General features: G+C 42.1%; 1 protein-coding gene across 8 annotated transcripts in view; it reads left to right on the forward strand.

The window, feature by feature from the left end:
* LOC122540891 (uveal autoantigen with coiled-coil domains and ankyrin repeats protein-like) overlaps positions 1 to 23,178 on the forward strand; it is a 155,177-nt gene that overhangs the window by 41,905 nt on the left and 90,094 nt on the right. For 2 of the 8 annotated variants that reach the window (XM_043677134.1, XM_043677135.1), the window contains exon 1: positions 16,626 to 17,100. The exons of the other annotated variants lie outside the window; for them this stretch is intronic. In XM_043677134.1, the coding sequence (XP_043533069.1) occupies positions 17,065 to 17,100 (36 nt within the window). In that variant the 5' untranslated portion in view covers positions 16,626 to 17,064. Of the gene's footprint in view, positions 1 to 16,625; positions 17,101 to 23,178 lie in introns of those variants that run through there. 8 annotated transcript variants of the gene reach the window in all.

Genomic DNA, 23,178 nt, shown 5'->3' on the forward strand with positions numbered 1-23,178 from the left:
TCTCTCTCTCTCTCTCTCTCTGACACACACACACACTGTGTGCTCCCCGGATCCAGTCTCTCTCTCTCTCTCGTTCTCTCTCTGTCTATCTCTCTCTGTCTATCTCTCTCTGTCTATCTCTCTCTGTCTATCTCTCTGTGATATGCTGTCTGTTCTCTACTTGCCCCTCCCCAACCCCCACCTTTTGTTCTCTTCACTCTCGTGCAACCTGCCTGCTTCCTCCTGTCACAGTTGCTCATGCCCCTTCTTACCTCGCTGAAGCGACTGAAATCTGCAGAATTGGCACCAACTGGGACATGAAATTGTGACATTCCTGGTTTGTGTGGCTTATTTCCACAATGTGCAGCGGACCTGTATTATTATCGGTGAATTCCCAGTTAAATGTGGGGTGGGCTGTTTAAATATTGGTTTGATGACATTTGAAATGTCATAACATACAAGAAGTGCTAGAAAATGGAACTGGATGGGTAAATACTGTGAATGCTGAAAATCTGAAATTAAAAACAAAGTGCTGGAGAAGGTCAGCATGCCTGGCAATGTGAGTAGAAAGAGAAACAGAGTTAACATTTCGAGTCTGGTATGAGTTTTTTTTTCCATTAACACTTTGTTTCTCTCTTCACCAGGGTTGCTGAGTTTCTCCAACACTTTCTATAGAACATATTGATGCTTGATCACAGTTTCTAATACAATGGTCTTTTTCTGCTCTGTGAATCCTTCGGTATTTATTCCCAAAAAAACCCCACTCCTCCCACCCAAACTATTGTTTTGTGTAAATCTCTCAGAAATTGGGCAGCTTGCTGACTTTGGATGTCCATTGCTTTGCTTTTGACCTTGGAGAGTTGAAGAAATTTCTTGTTACTTTTTCTTTTTGGATAGCCCTTGTATTGTTTCTGGTAAGGGTTGACTTTTTTCCCCCAGAGGGGACAGATTTTCACAGAGATACCTGGAAAAATGTAGTCCGACATAATTAGTCATAAGACAAATATCCAGCATATTTTAAGAGTGTCACCAAGTGATTACCATTCCCTCAGGCCTGGGTGTTGAAGTTAAATCTGATACAGAAGTGATAATTTCAGCAGGGATGGATAAGCACTTTTTTAAAAATGGTTTTGTGCCAGAATAAATTTGTGTGGCTGTCATAAGCAAAGTTTGACACAGTAGACTCTAAAGATCTTTATCCTTGAAATGCAAAGAGGGTAGTGTGAGGGAGGGTGAGGTGAAGGAATATAAAGACATGTTGGTGAACCTGTGGAAGTCTTCACTGCAGCTGGCTGTTGAGGTTGGACCGATGGGTGCATTCAGGGCTGAGAGAGATCGGAGTTTTAATCAGCTGGGGAATTGAGAATTATGGAACAAAGGCCTGAAAGTAAATTGAGGATGACCAGATCAGCTATGATCTTATTGAATTGCTGAGCAGATTTGATGTACCGAATAACTAACTTCTCTTGCATGTTATGTTCTTATGAAGACTGATGAGAGGAGGCTTAGGAGAAACACAAACAGCACGTGGCAGATGGACTGTCTGTTTCACTGCTGTTCCTCCTGGATGATGATTCTAGTTCATGTTGGTTCCACGGTTGTTGAATTTGTATCAACCAAATTTATATCTGTAGAGAATGTCCCACTGAATAACACTATGAAACCTTGAACATCCACTCAAATAAGGTGCAAGGGTGCTTACCTTAGCTTAGCATTCCATCTAAAAGAGAAAAGCTAACTTTGGACAACTATCTTGGAATACAACAGCACCTTGATCAGATGGGCCAGTGGGTTAAGGTGTGGCAGATGGAGTGTTGCATTTTTGGTAAGGCAAACCAGGGCAGAACTTGTAAAGTTAATGGTAGGTCCTAGGGAATGTTGCTGAACAAAGAGACTTAGGGGTGTGGTGCATAATTCCTTGAAAATGAAATCTCAGATAGACTCGGTGGTGAAGAAGGCATTTGGCATGCTGGCCTTCATTGGTCAGAACATTGAGTACGGGAGTTGGGCCATCATTTTGCAGCTTTACAGGATGTTGATGAGGCCAGTTTTAGAATACCTTCCTATAGCGGGGAGAGCAAAAGTTTAGTGAAAGTTGTTAAATTTGAAAGGGGTCAGAAAAGAATTACAAGGCTGTTACCAGGGTTGGAAGGTTTGAGCAATAGGGAGAGGCTGAACAGGCTGAAGCTGTTTTCCCTGGAGCGTTGAAGGCTGAGGGGTGACCTTATCGTTTATAAAATCATGAGGGGCTTGGAGAGGGTATATAGCCAAGGTCTTTTCTCCAAGGTGGGGAGCTCAAAACCAAAGGGCATAGTTTTAAAGTGAGGGGGAGAGATTTAAAAAGAACCTGAGATGTAATGTTTTCATGCAGAGGGTGATGCATGTGTGGAATGAGCTGCCAGAGAAAGTGGTGGAGGTGGATACAGTTATAACATTTTTTTAAAAGGCACCTGGATGGGTATATGAATAGGATGGGTTCAGAGGGATATGGGCCAAATGTTGGTAAATGGGGCGAGGTCAGATTGGGATGTCTGGTTAGTGCAGATGAGTGGATTGAAGCTGCATTTTTAAAATTAATTCACATGATGAGGGTATCACTGGCTAGGCTAGCATTTCCTATATATCTGGAGTCACATGTAGGCCAGACCAGGTATGGACAGCAGCTTCCTTCCCTAATGGAAGGGGAGCGTGAGTGAACCAATGGATTTGTGGTCAATATTATTGGACTCTTAATTTCAGATTTTTAAAAAATTTAATTCAAATTCCACCATCTGCAGAGGTGGGATTTGAACCTAGGTCCCCAGAACATTATCTGGGTCTCTGAATTAACAGTCCAATGATAATACTGCTAGGTCGTCACTTCCCCATGACTCTGACTATAATTGTGTGCTGAAAGCTTGACCTTTAATTATGACAGTTCCATCAGTACTCTAGATTAACTTTAATAGCTCCCTCTGTTTTTCGCTTCTTTTTGGATTTTTGAAAAGTTGTTTTGTTAAAGTAGCTATTCCTCTAGTGTCTTTCGGAAATCTTTTACTGTCCAAGTTTAATGGGTTCTTGGGTATAAAATAGCTCTCTATGACATTTGCAAGCTATTCAGGGTGTGAGCCAAGTCTTAAATTGCACTTCTGAGTTTAGACCAAGGCCCAAATGATTGAACGAGTCTCCACTTCCTTGCCACTTGCCACATATCCAGTAACTGTTCTAGCTTGTAAACTGTCGTTTTAAAATAGGAGTCAGAGATTGATGCAAATAGACATTTAATACTAAAGAGCAGTCAAAGCATTTGATTCAGTCAGTGTCCAATAAATTTATATTCACTTTTCGATGCAAGTCGACGCAGGTGTTGCAGACTTTGGAGCTGTTTGTGTTAAATTGCAGATGTGAAATATCTCACTATAGAGTCTCTCGTCTGTGTGACTGAAGCAGTTTGCTTTCTCCTCCCACTCTGGGTATTAAGTGGCACAGGGAGATGAGATGAGATGGTTGAAATGTATTTTCCAACTGAGATTTTCATTAACACCACTGGAGCTGTCAGTTAGCAAGTGGTTGAGAACTGTTGGTTTGGAGCGATAGCGCAGTCCAGAATGCCATGGATAGTTTTTGGTGGAACAGCAATTGAAAAAGAGATTTCTTGTTAATGCCTTTTATAGCAGTTAGATGGCCTCATGATGTTTACTTAATGTGTTCAGCAGAACTTGGCTTTTAAAACAAACAATCTAGGCACAGATCTGTAAAAATACTCCGGATCTAGATCAGTAAGAGTATTTTGACTGAGCACTGCTACAATTCTTAAGTGGATCAGTTGCACCTCAAACAAACATCACATCAGTAAATATTTCTGTCCAGTGAATGGGACAGAAGATTTGATCATTTGATCCTGGTCATATTGAAACCACTTTTGTTAAAGAAAACGTGAAAGGAAACGGTACAAATGCCAGACGTCGAAAATGAGAGGAAAGGCTGGAATTGCACAATCAATAAGAGTATGAGTACTAAGCTGTAAGAACAGAAATGGACATTCATCCCTAAAAGCTCATTGTCATTCAGTTGCACTGATGTCAATATGTGCTGTACCTTTGTTCTGCTTTCTTTCCTTTGCTTTATAAAACTGCCCTCCAAATGCATTCTCCAATGGTGACCTCATCACCACCAATGGCTATGCTTGCAGCTGCCTGGATCTTAAACCCCATGTTTCCCTGCTGTCTTCCTCCCATCCCCACTCCCAGTCCTTAAACACTCTCCCTGTGACTTGTACCTCCTTAAGTGACTTGGTGCCAAATTTTGATTGATAACAGCACGTGAGAATTAGCAACTTGAGTTATTTTATAATGTTAGAGGTGCCATATAGATGCAGGTTGTTCAGGAAGGAAAGGCAGTTTTAATAACTCTGGAAGCAGTCTTCATCACACTTGGCATTCATTCTGATGCATGATTCCATCCAGTGTCATGTTCCTTTTTATAAAGGTTGCCAGCACTGCCTGCCAACTTTTGCTAAATTAAGTTTCTTTTTCTCTAGCTTGTTTTGCAGTTAAACTTAAATGGGATTCATACACTCTGCATGCATCAATTTTTCCAGTTTATTAACTGATTTTTGTTACAGTAAAACGCTTGGAGAGCAATTAAGACTTGGCTTACCTTATTTAATAACTAAATTAATACTTAAGTGTTGCTTGTGTTTTAAAGGCTGTAACCAAAGGCAATACTAAGCATTATTTGGTATTGTCAGCTGCATGGTTTTACTTTTAGCTTAACAGTTTTGGGTTTAAAAAATCTTGCATTGATGTCATAGAGTCATAGAGATGTCGAGTATGGAAACAGACCCTTCAGTCCAACTTGTCCATGCCAACCAGATATCCTAACCTAATCTAGTCCCACCTGCCAGCACTCAGCCCATATCCTTCCAAACCCTTCCTATTTATATATCCATCCAGATGCCTTTTAAATGCTGCGATTATACCAGCCTCCACCACATCCTCTGGCAGCTCATTCCATACACGTACCACCCTCTGTGTGAAAAGGTTGTTCCTTGGGTCCCTTTTATATCTTACCCCTCTCAGTCTGAACCTATGCCCTCTAGTTCTGGACTACCTCACCCCAGGGAAAAGACTTTGGCTATTCACCTTATCCATGCCCCTCATGATTTTAGAAACCTTTATAAGGTCACCCCTCAGCCTTCGACGCTCCAGGGAAAACAGTCCCAGCCTAATCAGCCTCTCCCCATAGCTCAAATCCTCCAACCCTGGTAACATCTTTGTAAATCTTATCTGAACCCTTTCAAGTTTCACAACATCCTTCCAATAGGAAGAATACCAAAATTGACACTATATTCCAAAAGTGGCCTAACCAATGTCGTTGCTGCAGCATGATCTCCCAACCCCTGTACTCAGTGCTCTGACTAATAAAGGAAAGCATACCAAATGCCTCCTTCACTATCCTGTTTATCTGCGACTCTACTTTCAAGGCAGCCAGATGCTTTAGAGCAATGAGGAGCCTTTGAAACCATGTTGCAGAGAAATCTGACAGGTATTTTATGCACAGCAAGATTCCACAAATAGCTATGAGATAAAATAGTTGGTAAGTGTATTTTAGCCACTTGGTTGAAAGATAAATGCTGACCAACAGTGAGAACTTCCCTGCTTTTGCTTGGAGAGATCTTTTTAAATTTGCTCATGGATCGGGGCACTGCTGCTGAGGGCTGCAATTATTGACCACCTCTACAAAAAAAATCAAAGCACTGCAGATGCTGTAAATCAATTCCAAAACAGAAATAGCAAGAGAAACTCAGCAGGTCTGGCAGCGTCTGTGGCGAGAGCAGAGTGAACATTCCTTTTGAAGAAGGGTCACTGGACCTGAAGCGTAAACTCTGCTTTCTCTCCACACATGCTGCCAGATTTGCTGAGTTTCTCCAGCAATTTGTTTTTGTCTCCTATTGGCCACCTCTAGTTATCCAGAGAGCAGTAAAAAGTCAGCAATTTTTGCTGTGGACCTGGAGTCACATGTAGGCCAGACAGGGTAAGGCTGGCAGATTTCCTTTCCTAAAAGGCATTGGTGAACCAGATTGCTGCTGATTTGTCATAAAAGCATTGTGCTAGTTTTTTTGTTACGATTTTATTAAATTTAAATTCCGCTATGTGTTATGTGAGATTTGAACCATTGTCCCTAAAACATGAATCTGTGGCTCTAATTGCTAGTCCAGCGATGATATCAATATGGCACCATTTCCTCTTCGGTGTTATGGGATATTTTGGATATTTTCTAATCAACCTGTTCAGAGATGCTATTACACACTTTTGGAACAGGTGGGACTTGAAGTTGGCCCAGAGATTGGGGCACTACCACAGTACCATAACAGCCCTTCAAAGGATATTTTACACATGCCTGAGGGATCTGATGGGACCTTGATTTAGTTCTCCTCCAAAGAATTGCACTTCTGACACTGTCGTACTCTGAAGTGTTGTCCTCAATCCAGTGTTGTCTGGGGCTTTAACCCATGAGTTTCTGACTGTGGAGAAAGTGCTACCATGCGTTCTTTTATAAGAGTTAAAGTTGAAGGACAGTTAATTTACCTTTGTTTGGTGCAGTCAGACAGGAGGTGGTGTGCAGCTGTGAAATATTCACTATTAAATTTCAACTAAACACCCATGGAGGTGAACGCTGAAACTCTGCTCATGTTAAGGACCTAATCATATTTGAAGTGAATACTGTCAGCTGTGCTTGCACACTGCTGTAAGCAGACAGGCGTTTGAGCTCAGCTTTGAAGCTGGATGAGTTACATGTGCATATGTTTTAAAGGTGTGGTAAAATCTAGTTTGATTTTTCTTTTGAACCTTCCATGTCACAAGTTTTATTTTTCACAAGTCAAAACTGCTCACAATATTCCAAATGTGGTCTGACCAGAGCCTTTTACTGTGTCAGCACTATATCTCTGCTGTTGTATTCTAATCCTCTTGAGATGAATGCTAACATCGCACTGCCTTTCTAACTGCCAACTGATCCTGCATGTTAACTTTAAGAGAATCCTGAAGTAGGACTCCCAAGTCCCTCCGTGTTTCAGATTTCCAAAACTTTTCCCTGGTTAGAAAATAGCCTGTGTTCATTTCACCAAAGTGCATAACCTTATACTTTCCCACATTGTATTCCATTTACCACTTGTTTGCCCTCTCTCTTGGCCTCCCCAAGTCCTCCTGCAGCCTCCCTACTACCTCAACACCCCTATACCTATCTACCTGTCAGCTACAAATGTAGCAACTATACTTTGTTGCTTTGTCCAGATTATTAATGTATAATGTGAATAGTTGTGGTCCAATGCGGACCTCTGTGGGATTCCACTAATCACTGGCTGTCATACTGAAACAGACTCCTTTTTTCCCATTCTCTGCCTTCTGCCAATCCTCTATCCATGCCAGTACGTTGACCCGAACACCATGGGCTTTTATCTTATTTAGCAGCAGGCTCCTATTGAACGAGTTGCAAAGTGTGGTGTTGGAAAAGCACAGCAGGTCAGGCAGCATCTGAGGAGCAGGAGAGGTGATGCTTCGGGCATAGCTTCTGATGAAGGGCTTATCCCCTAAACATTGATTTCCCCTGCTCCTCGGATGCTGTCTGACTTGCTGTGCTTTCCAGCGCCGCACTTTTCGACTAACTCTCTAACATCTGCAGTCCTCACTTTCTCTCTTCCTAGTGAAAAGACTTCTGGAAATCCAAATCGATCACATTCACTGGCTGTCCTTTGTCTAACTTGCTCATTACCTTCTCAAAGAATTTTAACAGGCTTGTAAGGCATGATCTCCATGTGACAAAGCTGTGCTTACTGACCCAAGTTTTCCTATTTACTTCCAAGTACTCCACAATCTTATCCTTAATAATGGATTCTCAAATCTTACCAATGACCAAGGTCAGGATAACCAGCCTGTGGTTTCCTGTTTTCTGCTTCTCTTCCTCCGTGAGCAGGGGTATTACATTAGCTATTTTCCAGTCTTTTGGTGATTTTCCTGACTCCAATGATTTCTGAAAGCTCACTACTGATGACTGTACAACCTGCAGGACTCTGAGGTGTAGTCCATCTGGTCCAGATGGTTTACCTAACTTTAGACCTTTTCAGCTTCCCCTCCTTCGTGATCACCACTACACTGACCTCTGCCCACTGTGAGTACTGATACAAAGAACTTGAGTTCTTCCATCATTTCTTTGTTCCCCATTACTACTCCTCCAGCCTCATTTTCCAGTGCTAGTACAGTTAAGAAGTAGTTATTGGGACATATTCTGTGAAACATGTCAGAGTATGAAGGTGAAATTGTGTGGATATTGAGGATGTAAGAGAGCTTACTGCTTACAAACAACAACAAGGAAGAATGAGAGCAGCAGTCTGCAACTTTGAATTACTAGGTAAGTCAGGACAGCTGTGAAGTTTCAAGGCCCTAATGCTGTAAAATTGGAAGGTGATGAGAGGGAGAATTGAAATTTTTTCATTCCTTAATGGCAAAACTCAGATGATGCCCATGGACATGTCATCTGCCCTACAGTTCCCTGTTTTCAGCCACCCTCCCTTTTTGAATAGCGGGGGTCAAATTTGCGACTTCCTAGTCAGCTGGAGCATTTCATGGATCAAGAGAATTTTATAAAATCAACACCAATACAACCACTACTTCACTAGCAACCTGTTTTAAGAGCCAAGGGTGAAGTCTGTCTGAACCTGATGGCAGGGTCTAGCATTTGCTGCACATTGAGTGATATGCTTGATCATTTCGGAGGACAGTTAAGCGATAAGTCTGGAATCATGTGTGGCCCAGACCGTGTAGGGAAGTCCTAAATGACGTTAAAAATCCCACACCAGGTTACAGTCCAACAGGTTTGTTTAGAACTGCTTCCAAACAAACCTGTTGGACTATAACCTGGTGTTGTGGGATTTTTTAACTTTGGGTTGTACAATCAAACTTTGGAATTTCCAAATCAGTCCTAAATGACATTTGTGAACCAGATGGGATTTCATGACCTATGATAGTTTAAATGGTCACATTCCGGAGACCAACTTAATATTGAGTTTTCTTCTTAATTGAATTTCAAAATCCACCAGCTATGTTGCTGTTTAACAATAAGGGGTCACCCATTTTAAAACACGAGAATGTTTTTCAATGATGGTACATCTCTGGATCTTTGCTTCCAGTGCCATTTTGAGGAATTGAATTTGAATATTTAAGTCAGTAGTCGGCAGCTTCTTAGCAAACAAAGAAAATTGGAGCAGCAGTAGGCCATTAAATGCATTTGAGCCCTTTGTCATTCAGTGTGATCATGATTGATCCTTGAGCTCAATACCCTAATCCCCACCCCCACTCCCATCCCCATTTCTTTAGCACCCAAGAGCTGTATCTACTTCCTTGTTGAAAACACACAATGTTTTGGCCTTGACCGCTTTCTGTGGTAACAAATTCCACAGGCTCCCCACACACTCTGGGTGAAGATATGCCTCCTCATCTCAGCCCTAAAAGGTTTACCCCTTATCCCTAAACTATGACCCCTGGTTCTGGAGCCCTCCCCCAGCAATCGGGAGCATCCTTTTGTATCTAAACTGTCTAGTTCTGTTAGAAAATTTAGAAGTTTCTATGAGGTCCCCATTCATCCTTCTAATCTCCAGATGAATACAATCCTAACCGACTCAATCTCTCCTCCTACGTCAGTCTGGCCATCCCAAGAATCAGTCTGAAAAACCTTCACTGCATTCCCATCATAGCAAGACTGTCCTTCCTCAGATTAGGAGACCAAAATTACACTTACTCTCTCACACAGACACACACATACAGTGAGGCCTCATTAATGACCTGTATAATTGCAGCGAGACATCCTTGTTCATGTACTCGAATTTCCAAAGAAAGGAGTGAAAAATTATGAGGGAATATGGAGTTGAGGTTGCAATCAGTTCGGCTGTGATCATTGTGAATAGTGGACTCAGCCCAAGAGGTGGAAAGGCTGATCCTGCTCCTAACTTGTACATTTGAAAGAGACACTTGTGTTTCTATCGTGCCTTTCATAACCACAGCAGCCACAAGGTGCTTTACAGTCAGTGAAATACTTTAGGAGAGTAGTCACTGTTGTGACGTGTGACCATAGTGTGAAGTCTGACACTCAAATACAGTTGGTTCAGTTGGGATCAGACTAATGCATTCAAGTGCAAGAATTCTTTTGAGGTGAAATTAATGTTTTCAGCAACTTTGCAGATAGTATTTATAAGTGAAAAAGTATTGCCTGACATTGATGTAGAGGAATCTTTGTACTCAAGTGTTTTCCTCCAGTTATTTAAGCCTGTGTCTATAGAGTTTTTCCTATTAGTTGAACGTACTTTAATGTTGAGGAAAATTCTGTTATGTCTTATGAGCAGAAATTTGCCAGTTTGGATCAATTATTAGGGACTTAATAGTCGGATATAGGTTTCTTACAAGCTTGCATTATAATTTTATGACTACTTATCGAGGAAAACAATATGAAATGGTTATGTTTGATTATAGTTTTCAGGATGAAGGACTGAATATAATGACATAGTGGAAGGTATATTAGTTTTAAGCATAATATGATATAAGTAGTGAAATATAAATTAATGAAGATGAAGCATAGTAAGTGTTATGGGACTGGGGAAAGAGTATTAGTAATGAAATTTAGTTTAATATACCACATTGTGCACAATGTGAACTGTTATCGTTAATACAGGCACCGCAACTGAGAGGGGTGGGAAGTATTCACTTTCTAGTTGTTGTCATTAAGTTCAGTCATTGAAGTAACGTTTATGGCTTTGTGGGAGGGCTGTAGAATATTGTCTTCAGTTACACGCAAGATTACCTAACCATACAGTTTGGCTCCCTCTTTAATCCACAGCCACCTATCGTTGTTGTCCAGGCTGGTTTTTACATCCTTGTTGGGACTTGCTTGATATTACTATAAATTCCACAGGATTCCAATAATCTAATTATAACATGTATTTTTGCTGCAATGGTGTATCCCTTTCAAAAAGTAACTATAGAAAAAGGTGATGTATGAGCTATTTCTAAGATGGCATAGTAGTCAGTTGAATGCAGTTTATTTATATAGATGTATAGGACACTTGTAAATATTTATAAGCCTGTGACCTAATCCCAAAAGCAGGTTGAAGGGGTTCAATCAGTTTGTAAAATGAATATCTCGTGTTATCTGGTGTGTTTGCAAGCAAGTTGATTTGAAAGTGTTTCCTACCAAATGGAGTTTTGCTCTTTGGAATTAAAGTTCTTGTTTCCCATGTCCATGCCAAGAGTATATAGAACTGAGATTGTTGCCATATGATTAAAATTATTGAACACTTTGTTGTACCTTTTATGACTTCAGAAATGATGGGGAAAAGGAATTCTGTAGTTATCAGAAGGTGTTTTTTTTTAAGTAAAATTCACTTGTGGAATGTGGGCCAGCATTTATTGTTCATCCCTAACTGCCCCTTGAGATGGTGGTGAACTGTTGCCTTGAATTGCTGCAGACCATGGAGTGGAGGTGGACCCCAAAATGCCATTAGAGAGGGAAGTCCTGAATTTTGACCCAGCAACACTAAAGGAATGGCAATACAGTCTCATGTTAGGATGTTGAATGGTTTGAAAGGGAACTTGTAGGTGGTGGTGTCTATATATCCTGCCTTGTCCTTTTTGAGATGGTGCTGTCTCTGGAGTTTCTGCAATGCCCTGTAGAATGTACACACTGCTGCTACGGTGTGTCACTGGTGGAAGGTGAGAATGCTTGAAATTGTGGTGCCAATTGAGCAAGTGGCTTTGTCTTTGCTGATGTCAAGCTTCTTGTGTGTTGTTGGAGCAGTACTCATCCAGGTGAATGAATAGACTTTGGGGAGTAAGGAGTTGAGTTTACCACTGCAAAGTTCCTAGCTTCTAATCTGTTCTAGTAGCCATTATTTTTTTTAATGGCTATTCCAGTTCGGTGGTATCCTCCAGGGTGTTAGTGGGACATTCAGTGATGGTAATGCCATTGAATTTCAAGGGTGATGGCTACGTCCTCTTGCTTTTGGAGATGGTTATTGCCTGGCTGTTGGAATAGTGTGAATGTTACTTGTCATTTGTCAGCCCAAAGCCTGGTATTGTCCAGATCTTGTTGCATTTGAATTTAGGCTGTTTCTGTATCTGAGTATTTGTGAATGTTACTGAATATTGTGCAGTCATCAATGAACCTCCCCACTTCTGATCTTATGATGGAGGGAAGGCCATTGATAAAACAGCTGAAGATGGTTGGCACTAGGACACTAACCATTACTGGTGAAGGGCTCTTGCCCGAAACATCGATTCTCCTGCTCCGCGGATGCTGCCTGACCTGCTGTGCTTTTCCAGCACCACACTCTCAACTCTGATCTCCAGCATCTGCAGTTCTCACTTTCTCCCACTAACCCGAGGAACTCCATAACATCCTGGAGCTGAGATGACTGACCAACAACCACAACTATCTTGTGTTAGGTATGGTTTTAGTCAGTGGAGATTTTTCCTTGATTCCCATTGACTCCAGTTTTGCTAGGGCTCCTAGATGCCACGCTCGTCAAATGCAACATTGATGTCAAGGGCAGTCACTCTTCCCTTGCCTTCGAATCAACTCTTTTTTTGTCCATGTTTGAATCAAGGCTGTAATGAGCTCAGGAGTTGAGTGGACCTGGTGAGATACAAAATTAGGTGATATTGAGCTGCTTGATGGTACTATTGATGTCACCTTCCATCATATTACTGATGATCGAGAGTATTCTGATGGGTTGGCTTTGTCCTGCTTTTTGAGTCATACCTGGGTAATTCTGTATATTGTCAGATAAATACTAATGTTGTTGCATAGCTCTTTATAATCCAGATGTCATGAGTTGCAAGAGCTATTTTCTAACAGGTTTGATACAAAAACAAGTTGTTGGAGAAACCCAGCAGGTCTAGTGGCATCTTTTGGGAAGAAAGTAGAGTAAATGTTTTAAATCTGGTGATCAGTTTGATGGGCTTGAGTCTGGGGCAACTTTAAAGATGGGCTTACATTTATACAGTATATTTCATAACCTCTTGGTTTACAAGTACTTTGCACACAATGAAGTACTTCTGAAACATGGTCACTTGTAATTCAGGAAACAGCAGTTAAAACTGTACACAGCAAGTGACTGGATATTATGATGTTGGGATAGATATTGGCCACAGCAATTCTTCGTAAAATTCTTGCAATGAATGCTTGGTGTCCACCTGAGGTAGTAAACAGTGACTCAGCTTGACATCTCAAGCAGAAGAGGACATTTTTGACAATTATGGCTTGCTGCTGAGTTTATAAAATGTAAAAAAAAATCCTCTCTGTTAGTTTTCCTCACTGGTAAGTGGAATTTGTGATTTTTGGTTTTGATTCTCCCCAGCCATCTCTTTATGGGGAAACCACCCTGCTGTGTTCTTTGTGATTGAGGAGAAACTTGGCGCTATAATATTCTGCAGCATTCTGTATTGCGGTCCTCAAGTACAGACCCCTGCTCAGGCATGCATGCTTTTGAAGATCAGATTGATTTGTGACTTTCATAGTGTGGTTTGAACAGATATCTACTAGATAAGAGTTTGCCCTAACAGGGAAACTGTGCCTGTATGGTTCCTATTGTTGCAGCCCAGTGGGGTAGTGCGTCATAAATCCAACTCCTCTCTTCCTAGAATCATACAAATTCTAAAGAATATCTGACTTTGAGACTAAACTTGATAGCAAGCATAGAGCAGGTTTTTAATACTACATCTGAATAATATAAGTAGTTAGAGTGTAGCTGCAGGTAAACTGATATAAACCATTGGCATTTGGGCAACTAACTGAAACTCTAGTCCCCTTCTAAACTCCCTCTTATACTTGCACACACCTAGGGATATATGCAGACGTGCACACAGAGACATGTGCACACCCGTATATAGGGAAAATAGGTGATTAGTGGAGGTAGAAAGAAACCTGCAATTCATGGTTTATGTTTCTGGTTCAATGTTGAAGATCCTACTTCAGCTAGCCAGGTCTGTGGTGTTCAATTGTCTTTCTCTTGCAGCTTGCATTGGGCTGTACGAAGTACAGTGCAACAGATTCACTTGAATTGCATCTCTGATTTATCAATTCAAAAGTTGCATTTGCTGCAGGGAAGGTAACTGGTATTCTTTAAACAGAATGTTTAACTGCAGAGATCAGGCAGCTTCAGCTGGAGAGAACAACAATTTATGTCAGGTTCCAACCTGCTGTTGGCTGAGAACCAGTCAACTTGTTCCTGGCTGCTGCATGTCAGCACATTGTTTTGGCTATGGGGGTTCTGCAGAGTTCACAATCAGTATCCAAGTCCTTGATGTGAAATTATGCAGCCATCCTGGTAAATCCCTGTTTTTAGGGACAATTGGTTGTCCTTGCAGTCTACAGTTTTAAAAGGCAAAAATAAAAAAGACACACAGACAAAGCGCTGGAAAATCTCAACAGGTCTGGCAGCATCTGAGGAGAGAGAGAAAGCAGAGTTAATGTTTCGAGTCCAGTGACTCTTCAGAATTCTCTATATTTCAGAAAATAAAAGGACACTTTTAACACTATCAAGCAACCAAAGACACCTATCGTGAAATGTACTATAGTTATTATAATAGAATTGACAAGAATAAAATTTCATTGGACCTTTGTGAATTTTGGGAAACTGTTACAATGTCTTACTATTTTTATTTTCATTTCTGTATTGTTATTTATAAGATTTTACAGCAATTTTTTTTGCAAATGAGCCAGCTATAAATATTGACTTCCAAATACCTGGGTTTATAACTCTGAAAGAAACCCCAGTTGCTTGAAGGAGAAGAGATCCTTGTCGACAGTAGCCTAATGAATGAAACCTGGGCCTTTAGTCAGCAAGTGGAAAGTTCAAGTCCCATTACAGAGACTTTAGTACAAATCCAGGCTGTCAGTCTGACTGTAGTACCGTGAGATGTCTATGCTTCTCTGACCCTGTTTTGTGTGTTCCAAATAACAATTATTCCATCATTAATGTTTGCTTGTACTTTCTATCTACTTCAGCCTTAGCTCTGAAATTCCTTCTATGAACTTCTCTGGCTCTTTACCTCACTTTCCTCCTTCTAAGATGCTCCTCTTTGACCAAGTTTTGGTGATCCAGCCCCAGATTTCCTTATGTACCTCAGTGTCATACTTTCCTTTTATGGAAGTATGACACAGTTATTTTAGTATGTCAAAGGCTCTATGTAAATGTAAGCTGTTGTTTCACAATCAAGAGGAGCAGGAGTAGACTATTGAACTCCACTAGACCTATCCATATGCAAAACCATAATGGATAATCTGCTGCCTCACTTCCCTGTTGCTGCCTGCCCCTCTCTACACCTTTCATCTCCTGAGTGCAAAAATTTGTCTCGACTTAAATATATTCAGACAGCATCTGCAACTTCCAATTGAAATCTGCAAATTTGAAAGATTCGTAACCCTCTGAGTTAATTCTTTTCTTCATCCTAAATGATTGACTCCCTAACCTGAGATTCTGTACCCACTGTTTTTGCATTCCCTTCCAATGAGAAGCAGTCTCTTGATGTTGCAGCTAGAAGTTGCTGCACAACATGTTGTTTTATCCCCCAAAAAATGAGTCTGTTCAGCTGTCTCAATCTTCTTCATCTCTAAACGTCTTCCCCTCTCTTCTTAAAACCAACCTTGTTTGACCAAACCTTAGTCACCTGCTTTAATGTCTTTCCATACGACAAATACTGTTTGTAAAAGCGCCTTGGGAGCTGCCTTTGTTTATTGCATGTTATATATAAATGCTTATTATTCATATGAATTCTTGGGCCCATGCGACAACTTGGCTAAGAGAGATTATCCTCGAGTCTGGAAGCCCCCCCCTTAAATTTAACGTTCAGTTTCCCACTTGTAGGATTTTCAGCAATGCAGTCTGTCGCCTCTGTTGCAGAGATTGGTGACAGCTCATCTCTGAAATGGTGTATTCTAGTATCCTGTGTTTTTAATAGTTTTGAATTCCAAATGAAAATATCAGTGCAGTAGCTGGAAATATATTTCAAGCGTATGGTTTAAAATACATATCCTGGCCAGTAGCACGAGATGTTTCTCCTTGTGTGACTGACTGAATGTAACATGGCGATGTTATTGCCTTGTTCTGCTGACCGCTGTGGGCTGTGCGGAGTCAGGTACTTGGCTGGGAATTGTTGAGACGGGCAGGGTGTGTGAGAATCTATGTAGCTGCAGTCAAAAATCTTTAACCTGCCTGTAAAAATGATGATGCAATCACTATGCTGTGCAATGGAAGCAGGCACCCTGTTAGTAACAGTGTCGTCCTGATTGATCGGTCATTCAGTGCTATTCAAAGGTCAGCCAAAGGCTTTCTGGATCTTACATCTCTGTTGGAGCTAACTATTTGTAGAATCTTCAAAACATGCCTTAATGGTACCACAATTCTTCTCTGGGCCTCTTTGGCTTTAATGATAGCTTGATACTCCATTACTCACAGGCTATGCATGCACTGAATTATTATTAGCCATACCTTGCAGACGTCTCTCCAAGGGTTGTGAGGTCAAAAATGAAGGAGTTGGCTGCCTGATGGCCTGTTTACTGTGATCGGGGTGTGATATTTTGGAGTTGAGTTAAAAGCTTTACTTGACGCTTGGCACAACTCACTGCAGTGTGTAGTGCCCAGGAGAGAGAGCTCAAAGACCTTGCGTTGCAGTCAGTTATGTTGAGAAGAACGAGAACTGAAAAACACTAAGAATTTGACAGAGTTGCTGGAGGAAGGGGAGGAGCCACTCAATCTCTGGGCGACTGAGTCAGAGTTTGGAACAACAACAGCAAAAGACAAGAGATCCTCCCAAGGAGTAATGCAGTCACAAGAAGAGGCAGAAGATGAAGAGAATTTAGTAAAATGCTCGAACGGGATTATGAACTGATGTCATGCAGTTCTTCTGAAGTTGTAGGACACTGCAGAGTCTGTAGACGCAGCTACTTGTGCTTGTTGGCCTCAATCTCCACCGTGCAAATTGTAGAGTTGAAGATTTATAGCAAGCTGCACTTTACAACTGTAAATCTCCCCAAGCATCGGCAGCAGCCTTTATCGGCATGAAGCGTTGGTTTTCCTGTGCCTCTGGGCCATTTGTAGGTATCTCGTACTGAAGGTAGTGAATGTTTTGGCTCTAATCAGAGTTTAAATCCGTATTTGGAAGTTGGCATGTGAATGTGACGTATAGATCACCTCTTGTTGATTTGGGGTGTGATTTATTCAGCTGCACTTTATTGTGTTGTACTAATGATGTCTGAGTTACAAGACAGCCGAGGAAACAGTGTTTTAAAAGACAAATGGTTAGAATGCGAGATGGCTGCAAAATTTCATTATCTTTATTGATCCAAACATAGTTCACACGCCTTCAGTAATACGACGCATGGAAGTGAATGAATGGACTGTAATCCATTTGAGTTCAGGTGCTGTCATAAAGCTGCATAACCAAACACCAAACACCAAATAACTGCTAATCACTCCTCAATCCAAAATTTTCTTTTCATGTAATTTATCTTTGTTAGCTGTACTTTTCTGGACTTTTTTTAATCTTGTGCTGGTGACGTTCAGCTTTGTTTATAGCTTGTGTCCTTGACATCTGATACCTTCAGCCTGGTCGATATGAATTGCAACAGTGTCGAACATATTAACCCCCGTAGTTTTCACAACAGCTTGGGTATTTTATAATTGGCAGAGCAATTATTGAAATATTTTGGTGCCTTTTGTGGCATTGCATAGGAATTTTAATTTTGATATTTTCACAGATAAATTTCAAGCACTTTACAATTACTTCCAACAGAAATATTTGCACAGCAAAACCTTATTGATGCAGATTCTTTCTTGTTTCTCTCTCCTCATCTCACCCCAAGAGAAATTTCATTGTCTCTAGAAATATAGAAATGTTCAAATTGTGGCACAGTGCAGTATTTTGAAACTTACCACCTTCTCTAAATACCTCTGGCCTTCTACCCCTCAACCCCTCACATTTCTATTTTTAAGACACTGTTTAAAGCCTTCCTCTGAGATTTATAGATACTTGACCCGATATCTCCTCGGGCAGCTCAGTGTCTGTTTTATGGTTTAAATTAAAAATCTCATGACACTAGGTTATAGTCCAATAGGTTTACTTGGAAGTACAAGCTTCCAAAGCACTGCTCCTTCGTCAGGTGGCTAGTGGAGCAGGATAAAAACAAGGACGGCAGATGCTGGATATCAGATTCTAGATCAGAGAGGTGCTGGAAAAGCACAGCAGTTCAGGCAGCATCCGAGGAGCAGGAAAATTGACGTTTCGGGCAAAAGCCCTTCATCAGAAATAGAGGCAGAGTGGGTTTATCTCTCCACCCTGCAGGCATTCTGCCTCTATTTCTGATGAAGGGCTTTTGCCCGAAACGTCAATTTTCCTGCTCCTCGGATGCTGCCTGAACTGCTGTGCTTTTCCAGCACCACTCTGATCTAGTGGAGCAGGATCATAGGACACAGATCCTACTCCACTGGCTAGCTAAGGAAGAAGCAATGTGCCGAAAGCTTGTACTTCCAAATAAATCTGTTGGACTATCACCCGGTGTCATGAGATTTTTAACTTTGTCTGCCTCAGCCCAATACTGGCACCTCCATATCATTATTTGTGGTTTGATGGTGTTACTTGATGTTTTGCTGTCAGTTGGGTGGATGGTTGATTTGTAATGCAGTGTGATGTCAACAACGTGGGTTAAAGTCCCACACTGGCTAGCTTACCATGAAGAACACTCCTTCTCAACAGTTCCCCTCGCCTGAGATGTGACTCTCGGGTTAAAACGTCACCAGTCGTGTCTCTCTGATGAGAGAGCAACTGTATAGTTCTCTGGAACTATGGTGACATGTCGTCAGTGTTTGATGTCTGGATTCAGTTGTGCCTTTAAAGTGTTATCATCTCCAAGTCATTATTTCCTTTTTTTTGTCTCTTGTTCTTCCTCCTCCTCCTCTTAGTGAAGATTGACTCTTTGGTGGGTTAAATTTCATGGCCATCACTGGATGACAGTTGAAAACTCATGTGATAATTGTTCATGGGAGGACTTTGTTGAATACTGTCACGTTCTTTGAAGTTGAGGTGGTGGGAGTTTGTATGTGAAAACTGGAAATGCAATACAGGCCACTTTGATCAATTAGGAACGCAGACAGATACACTCTCTCACTCTAGGCTTGTTGCAGTACCACTCTAGGCTTGAGGGAATACTGCACAGTTGGAGGTCCTGCCTGCTCTAGGATGGGCGTGTACAAATAAATAAAAATTATATCAAGTGATTGAAGAAAACAGTGTCTCCCCCAATATTTAGAGGGAGCTTTCTGGTTGTTAATCTTGTCATTGGTCAGTCCTCACCTGCTGTCACCATCTTGTCAGATGTCACCTAGGTTCACCATCACCAGTCCTCCTTGCTGGTGTTGGTCGAGGTTACTTGCTGGGAAGGGTTTCCACATGACATCTTAGGTGGAAGTATGGTTCGACCTTGATGAACACTAAACAGCTTTATTGCACATTTAATAATTGACAAATTACGTTACATCTCAGATGCAGGATCGTCTGTGAAACACCAGGCTCAACTTGGAGTATGTAAACAGAACGTGTGACTTAATTAGTGAACATTGAGGATAATGTTGGAAGCACTTCACTCACTGGTGCACACAAGGAGAATTGTTTTGCTCCTCCCCAGAAACAGACCCTTGTATCTCGATGGGTGGAGCTCATTGGTGACATGAATTCTTAACCCTTTCAGCTTGGAAGTGACTTTTATACAGCAATAATCCCCATGGCTGTTTGCATGAGAGGGGATCTGATTGAGACGTATAAGATTATTAAAGGATTGGACAGTCTGGAGGCAGGAAGCATGTTTCCGCTGATGGGTGAATCCCGAACCAGAGGACACAGCTTAAAAATAAGGGGTAGGCCATTTAGAACAGAGTTGAGGAGAAACTTCTTCACTCAGAGTGGTGGGTGTGTGGAATGCTCTGCCCCGGAAGGCTGTGGAGGCCAAGTCTCTGGCTACTTTCAAGAAAGAGTTGGATAGAGCTCTTAAGGATAGTGGAATCAAGGGTTATGGGGATAAGGCAGGAACAGGATACTGATGGAGGATGATCAGCCAGGATCATAATGAACGGTGGTGCTGGCTCGAGGGCAGAATTGCCTACTCCTGCACCTATTGTCTATTGCATGTTGGTGTCACCTTGAATATGACCGTGTTGATGCTTCCATTCCTAGTCATTTTGGAATCCTGAGATTATGAAGAGCACCAGAGGAAATACCTTTCGTTCTTCTTCTTTATTTAGTGGTCAGGTTCAGGAATGGGCAGCCAATCTATTGCTTTTTTCCTCAACTTAAAAAAAAACAATTTTACACAAAACAACAATTTCTTTATCCAGAGAGCAGTGAGCCTGCAGAATTTACTAGCACAGAAGGCAGTCAAGGCTAAAACATTGTATGATTTCAAGAAAGCATTGGATAACGTGGGGGTGGGGCTGAATGGCCAACTCTTACTTCTGTTATAACATATCATATCACATCATCTATTGGACGCACTTCTTGAGTACTCAAGACCCTTTTATTAACTTTAACGCTCTTTCCCTATCTCCCCTTTCTCACAGAATTACTTGCACATACACATACTCCACCATCCCATGGGTTAAATGAGTGAATGTATTTCCCCGCTCTGACACTGTCGCATTATCCCTTGAGTTTTAGTGTCTCTGAGCTGGTACACGTGTCTGCGTCGTGGCAGGGAGTTAATTTGTTACATTGTTAGTTCCTAATGTGAGTCTTTGTTGAGTCCAATCCTGATCTTGGACATTCACAGTAATTACTCCCTGCAGGTAAATAGTTGGTTACCTGCTGATAGTCACTGATGTACAGAATATCAATGGGTATACGTGGACTCTGAGCTGACTGAGATTTAAATCCCTCAGTAGAGAAGGGGGAAGATTTGTAAATGATGGGAAATAAATCTTTTCATTTCTAAAGCAACACTCACAAGTTAGGACATTGGGAAGGTGATTGTATTGTGTTGTTATCACTAGACTGGGAATCTGTCCACCCACGCCCTCCACATCCTCCATGATTTTCGCTTCCCCGGTCCCCAATGCCTTATCTTCACCATGGACATCCAGTCCCTGTACACCTCCATCCCCCATCACGAAGGACTCAAAGCTCTCCGCTTCTTCCTTTTCCGCCGTACCAATCAGTACCCTTCCACTGACACCCTCCTTCGACTGACTGAACTGGTCCCCACTCTGAACAACTTCTCTTTCCAATCCTCCCACTTCCTCCAAACCAAAGGAGTAACTATGGGCACCCGCATGGGCCCCAGCTATGCCTGTCTCTTCGTAGGATATGTGGAACAGTCCATCTTCCGCAGCTACACTGGCACCATCCCCCACCTTTTCCTCTACTACATCGATGACTGTATCGGCGCTGCCTCGTGCTCCCAGAGGAGGTCGAACAGTTCATCCACTTTACTAACAACTTCCACCCCGACCTCAAATTTACCTGGACTGTCTCAGACTTTTCCCTCCCCTTCCTAGACCTCTCCATTTCTATCTTGGGCGACTGAATCAACACAGACATTTACTATAAACCAACCGACTCCCACAACTACCTAGACTACACCTCCTCCCACCCTGCCCCCTGTAAGAACGCCATCCCATTCTCCCAATTCCTTCGTCTCCGCCGCATCTGCTCCCAGACCAGTTCCAATACCGAACAACCCAGATGGCCTCCTTCTTCAAAGACCGCAATTTCCCCCAAGACGTGGTCGACAATGCTCTCCACCGCATCTCCTCCACTTCCCGCTCCTCCGCCCTTGAGCCCTGCCCCTCCAATCACCATCAGGACAGAACCCCACTGGTCCTCACCTACCACCCCACCAACCTCCATATACATCGTATCATCCGTCGTCATTTCCTCACCCTCACCTTATCACCCTCACCTTATCACCCTCACCTTATCACCCTCACCTTATCACCCTCACCTTATCACCCTCACCTTATCACCCTCACCTTATCACCCTCACCTTATCACCCTCACCTTATCACCCTCACCTTATCACCCTCACCTTATCACCCTCACCTTATCACCCTCACCTTATCACCCTCACCTTATCACCCTCACCTTATCACCCTCACCTTATCACCCTCACCTTATCACCCTCACCTTATCACCCTCACCTTATCACCCTCACCTTATCACCCTCACCTTATCACCCTCACCTTATCACCCTCACCTTATCACCCTCACCTTATCACCCTCACCTTATCACCCTCACCTTATCACCCTCACCTTCCCTACTCCGGCCTATCACCCTCACCTTATCACCCTCACCTTAACCTCCTTCCACCTATCGCATTTCCAACGCCCCTCCCCCGTACCTTTTATCTTAGCCTGTTTGACACACTTTCCTCATTCCTGAAGAAGGGCTCATGCCCGAAACGTCGATTCTCCTGCTCCTTGGATGCTGCCTGACCTGCTGCGCTTTTCCAGCAACACTTTTTCAGCTGGGAATCTAAAGGCCCAAATTAAAAACCTGGAGGACATGTGTTCAAATCCCACCAGGGGCAGCTGGTGGAAGTTGCATTTAATTGATAAAGTTGGATTTGAAAATTAGCCTCAGTAATGACAACCTTGAAACTACCATGGATTATGAAATGCCATCTGACTCATTGTCCGTTAGAGAAGGAAATCTGCCCTTCTTGCGCAATCTGGCCTACATGTGACTCCTGACTCTCTGTAATGTGGTTGAATCTGAAATGGCTGAGCAAGCCGTTCCATTCAAGGGGTGAGAAACTGGTGTTGCCAGTAACTCCCACATCCACTGAAAGTATGGAAAAAAAAACACGTTGATGAAGTTGGAAACGCAGCTTGTTTTTATAAAGTAAGTTTCTGTAAAGCCATTCCATATCAACTGAATCCATAACAGTGGGGTGGAGGAGAAATAATCTGCATTTCTTTTAGAATCCTTGGTGTCTCCATGATTGCAGCTTAGAAACTTAAGTGTCAGGTGCCCTTCTGAGGAAGGATCAGTCGACCCGAAATGTTAACTCTGAATTCTCTCCACTGATGTTGGCAGACCTGCTGAGCTTTTCCAACAATTTCTGTTTTTGTTTCTGATTTATAGCATCTGCAGTTCATTTGGATATTACTGTTGTAATGGTGGGTT

This window comes from Chiloscyllium plagiosum, chromosome 36 (assembly GCF_004010195.1).
Source record: "Chiloscyllium plagiosum isolate BGI_BamShark_2017 chromosome 36, ASM401019v2, whole genome shotgun sequence".
Taxonomy (NCBI): Eukaryota; Metazoa; Chordata; class Chondrichthyes; order Orectolobiformes; family Hemiscylliidae; genus Chiloscyllium; species Chiloscyllium plagiosum.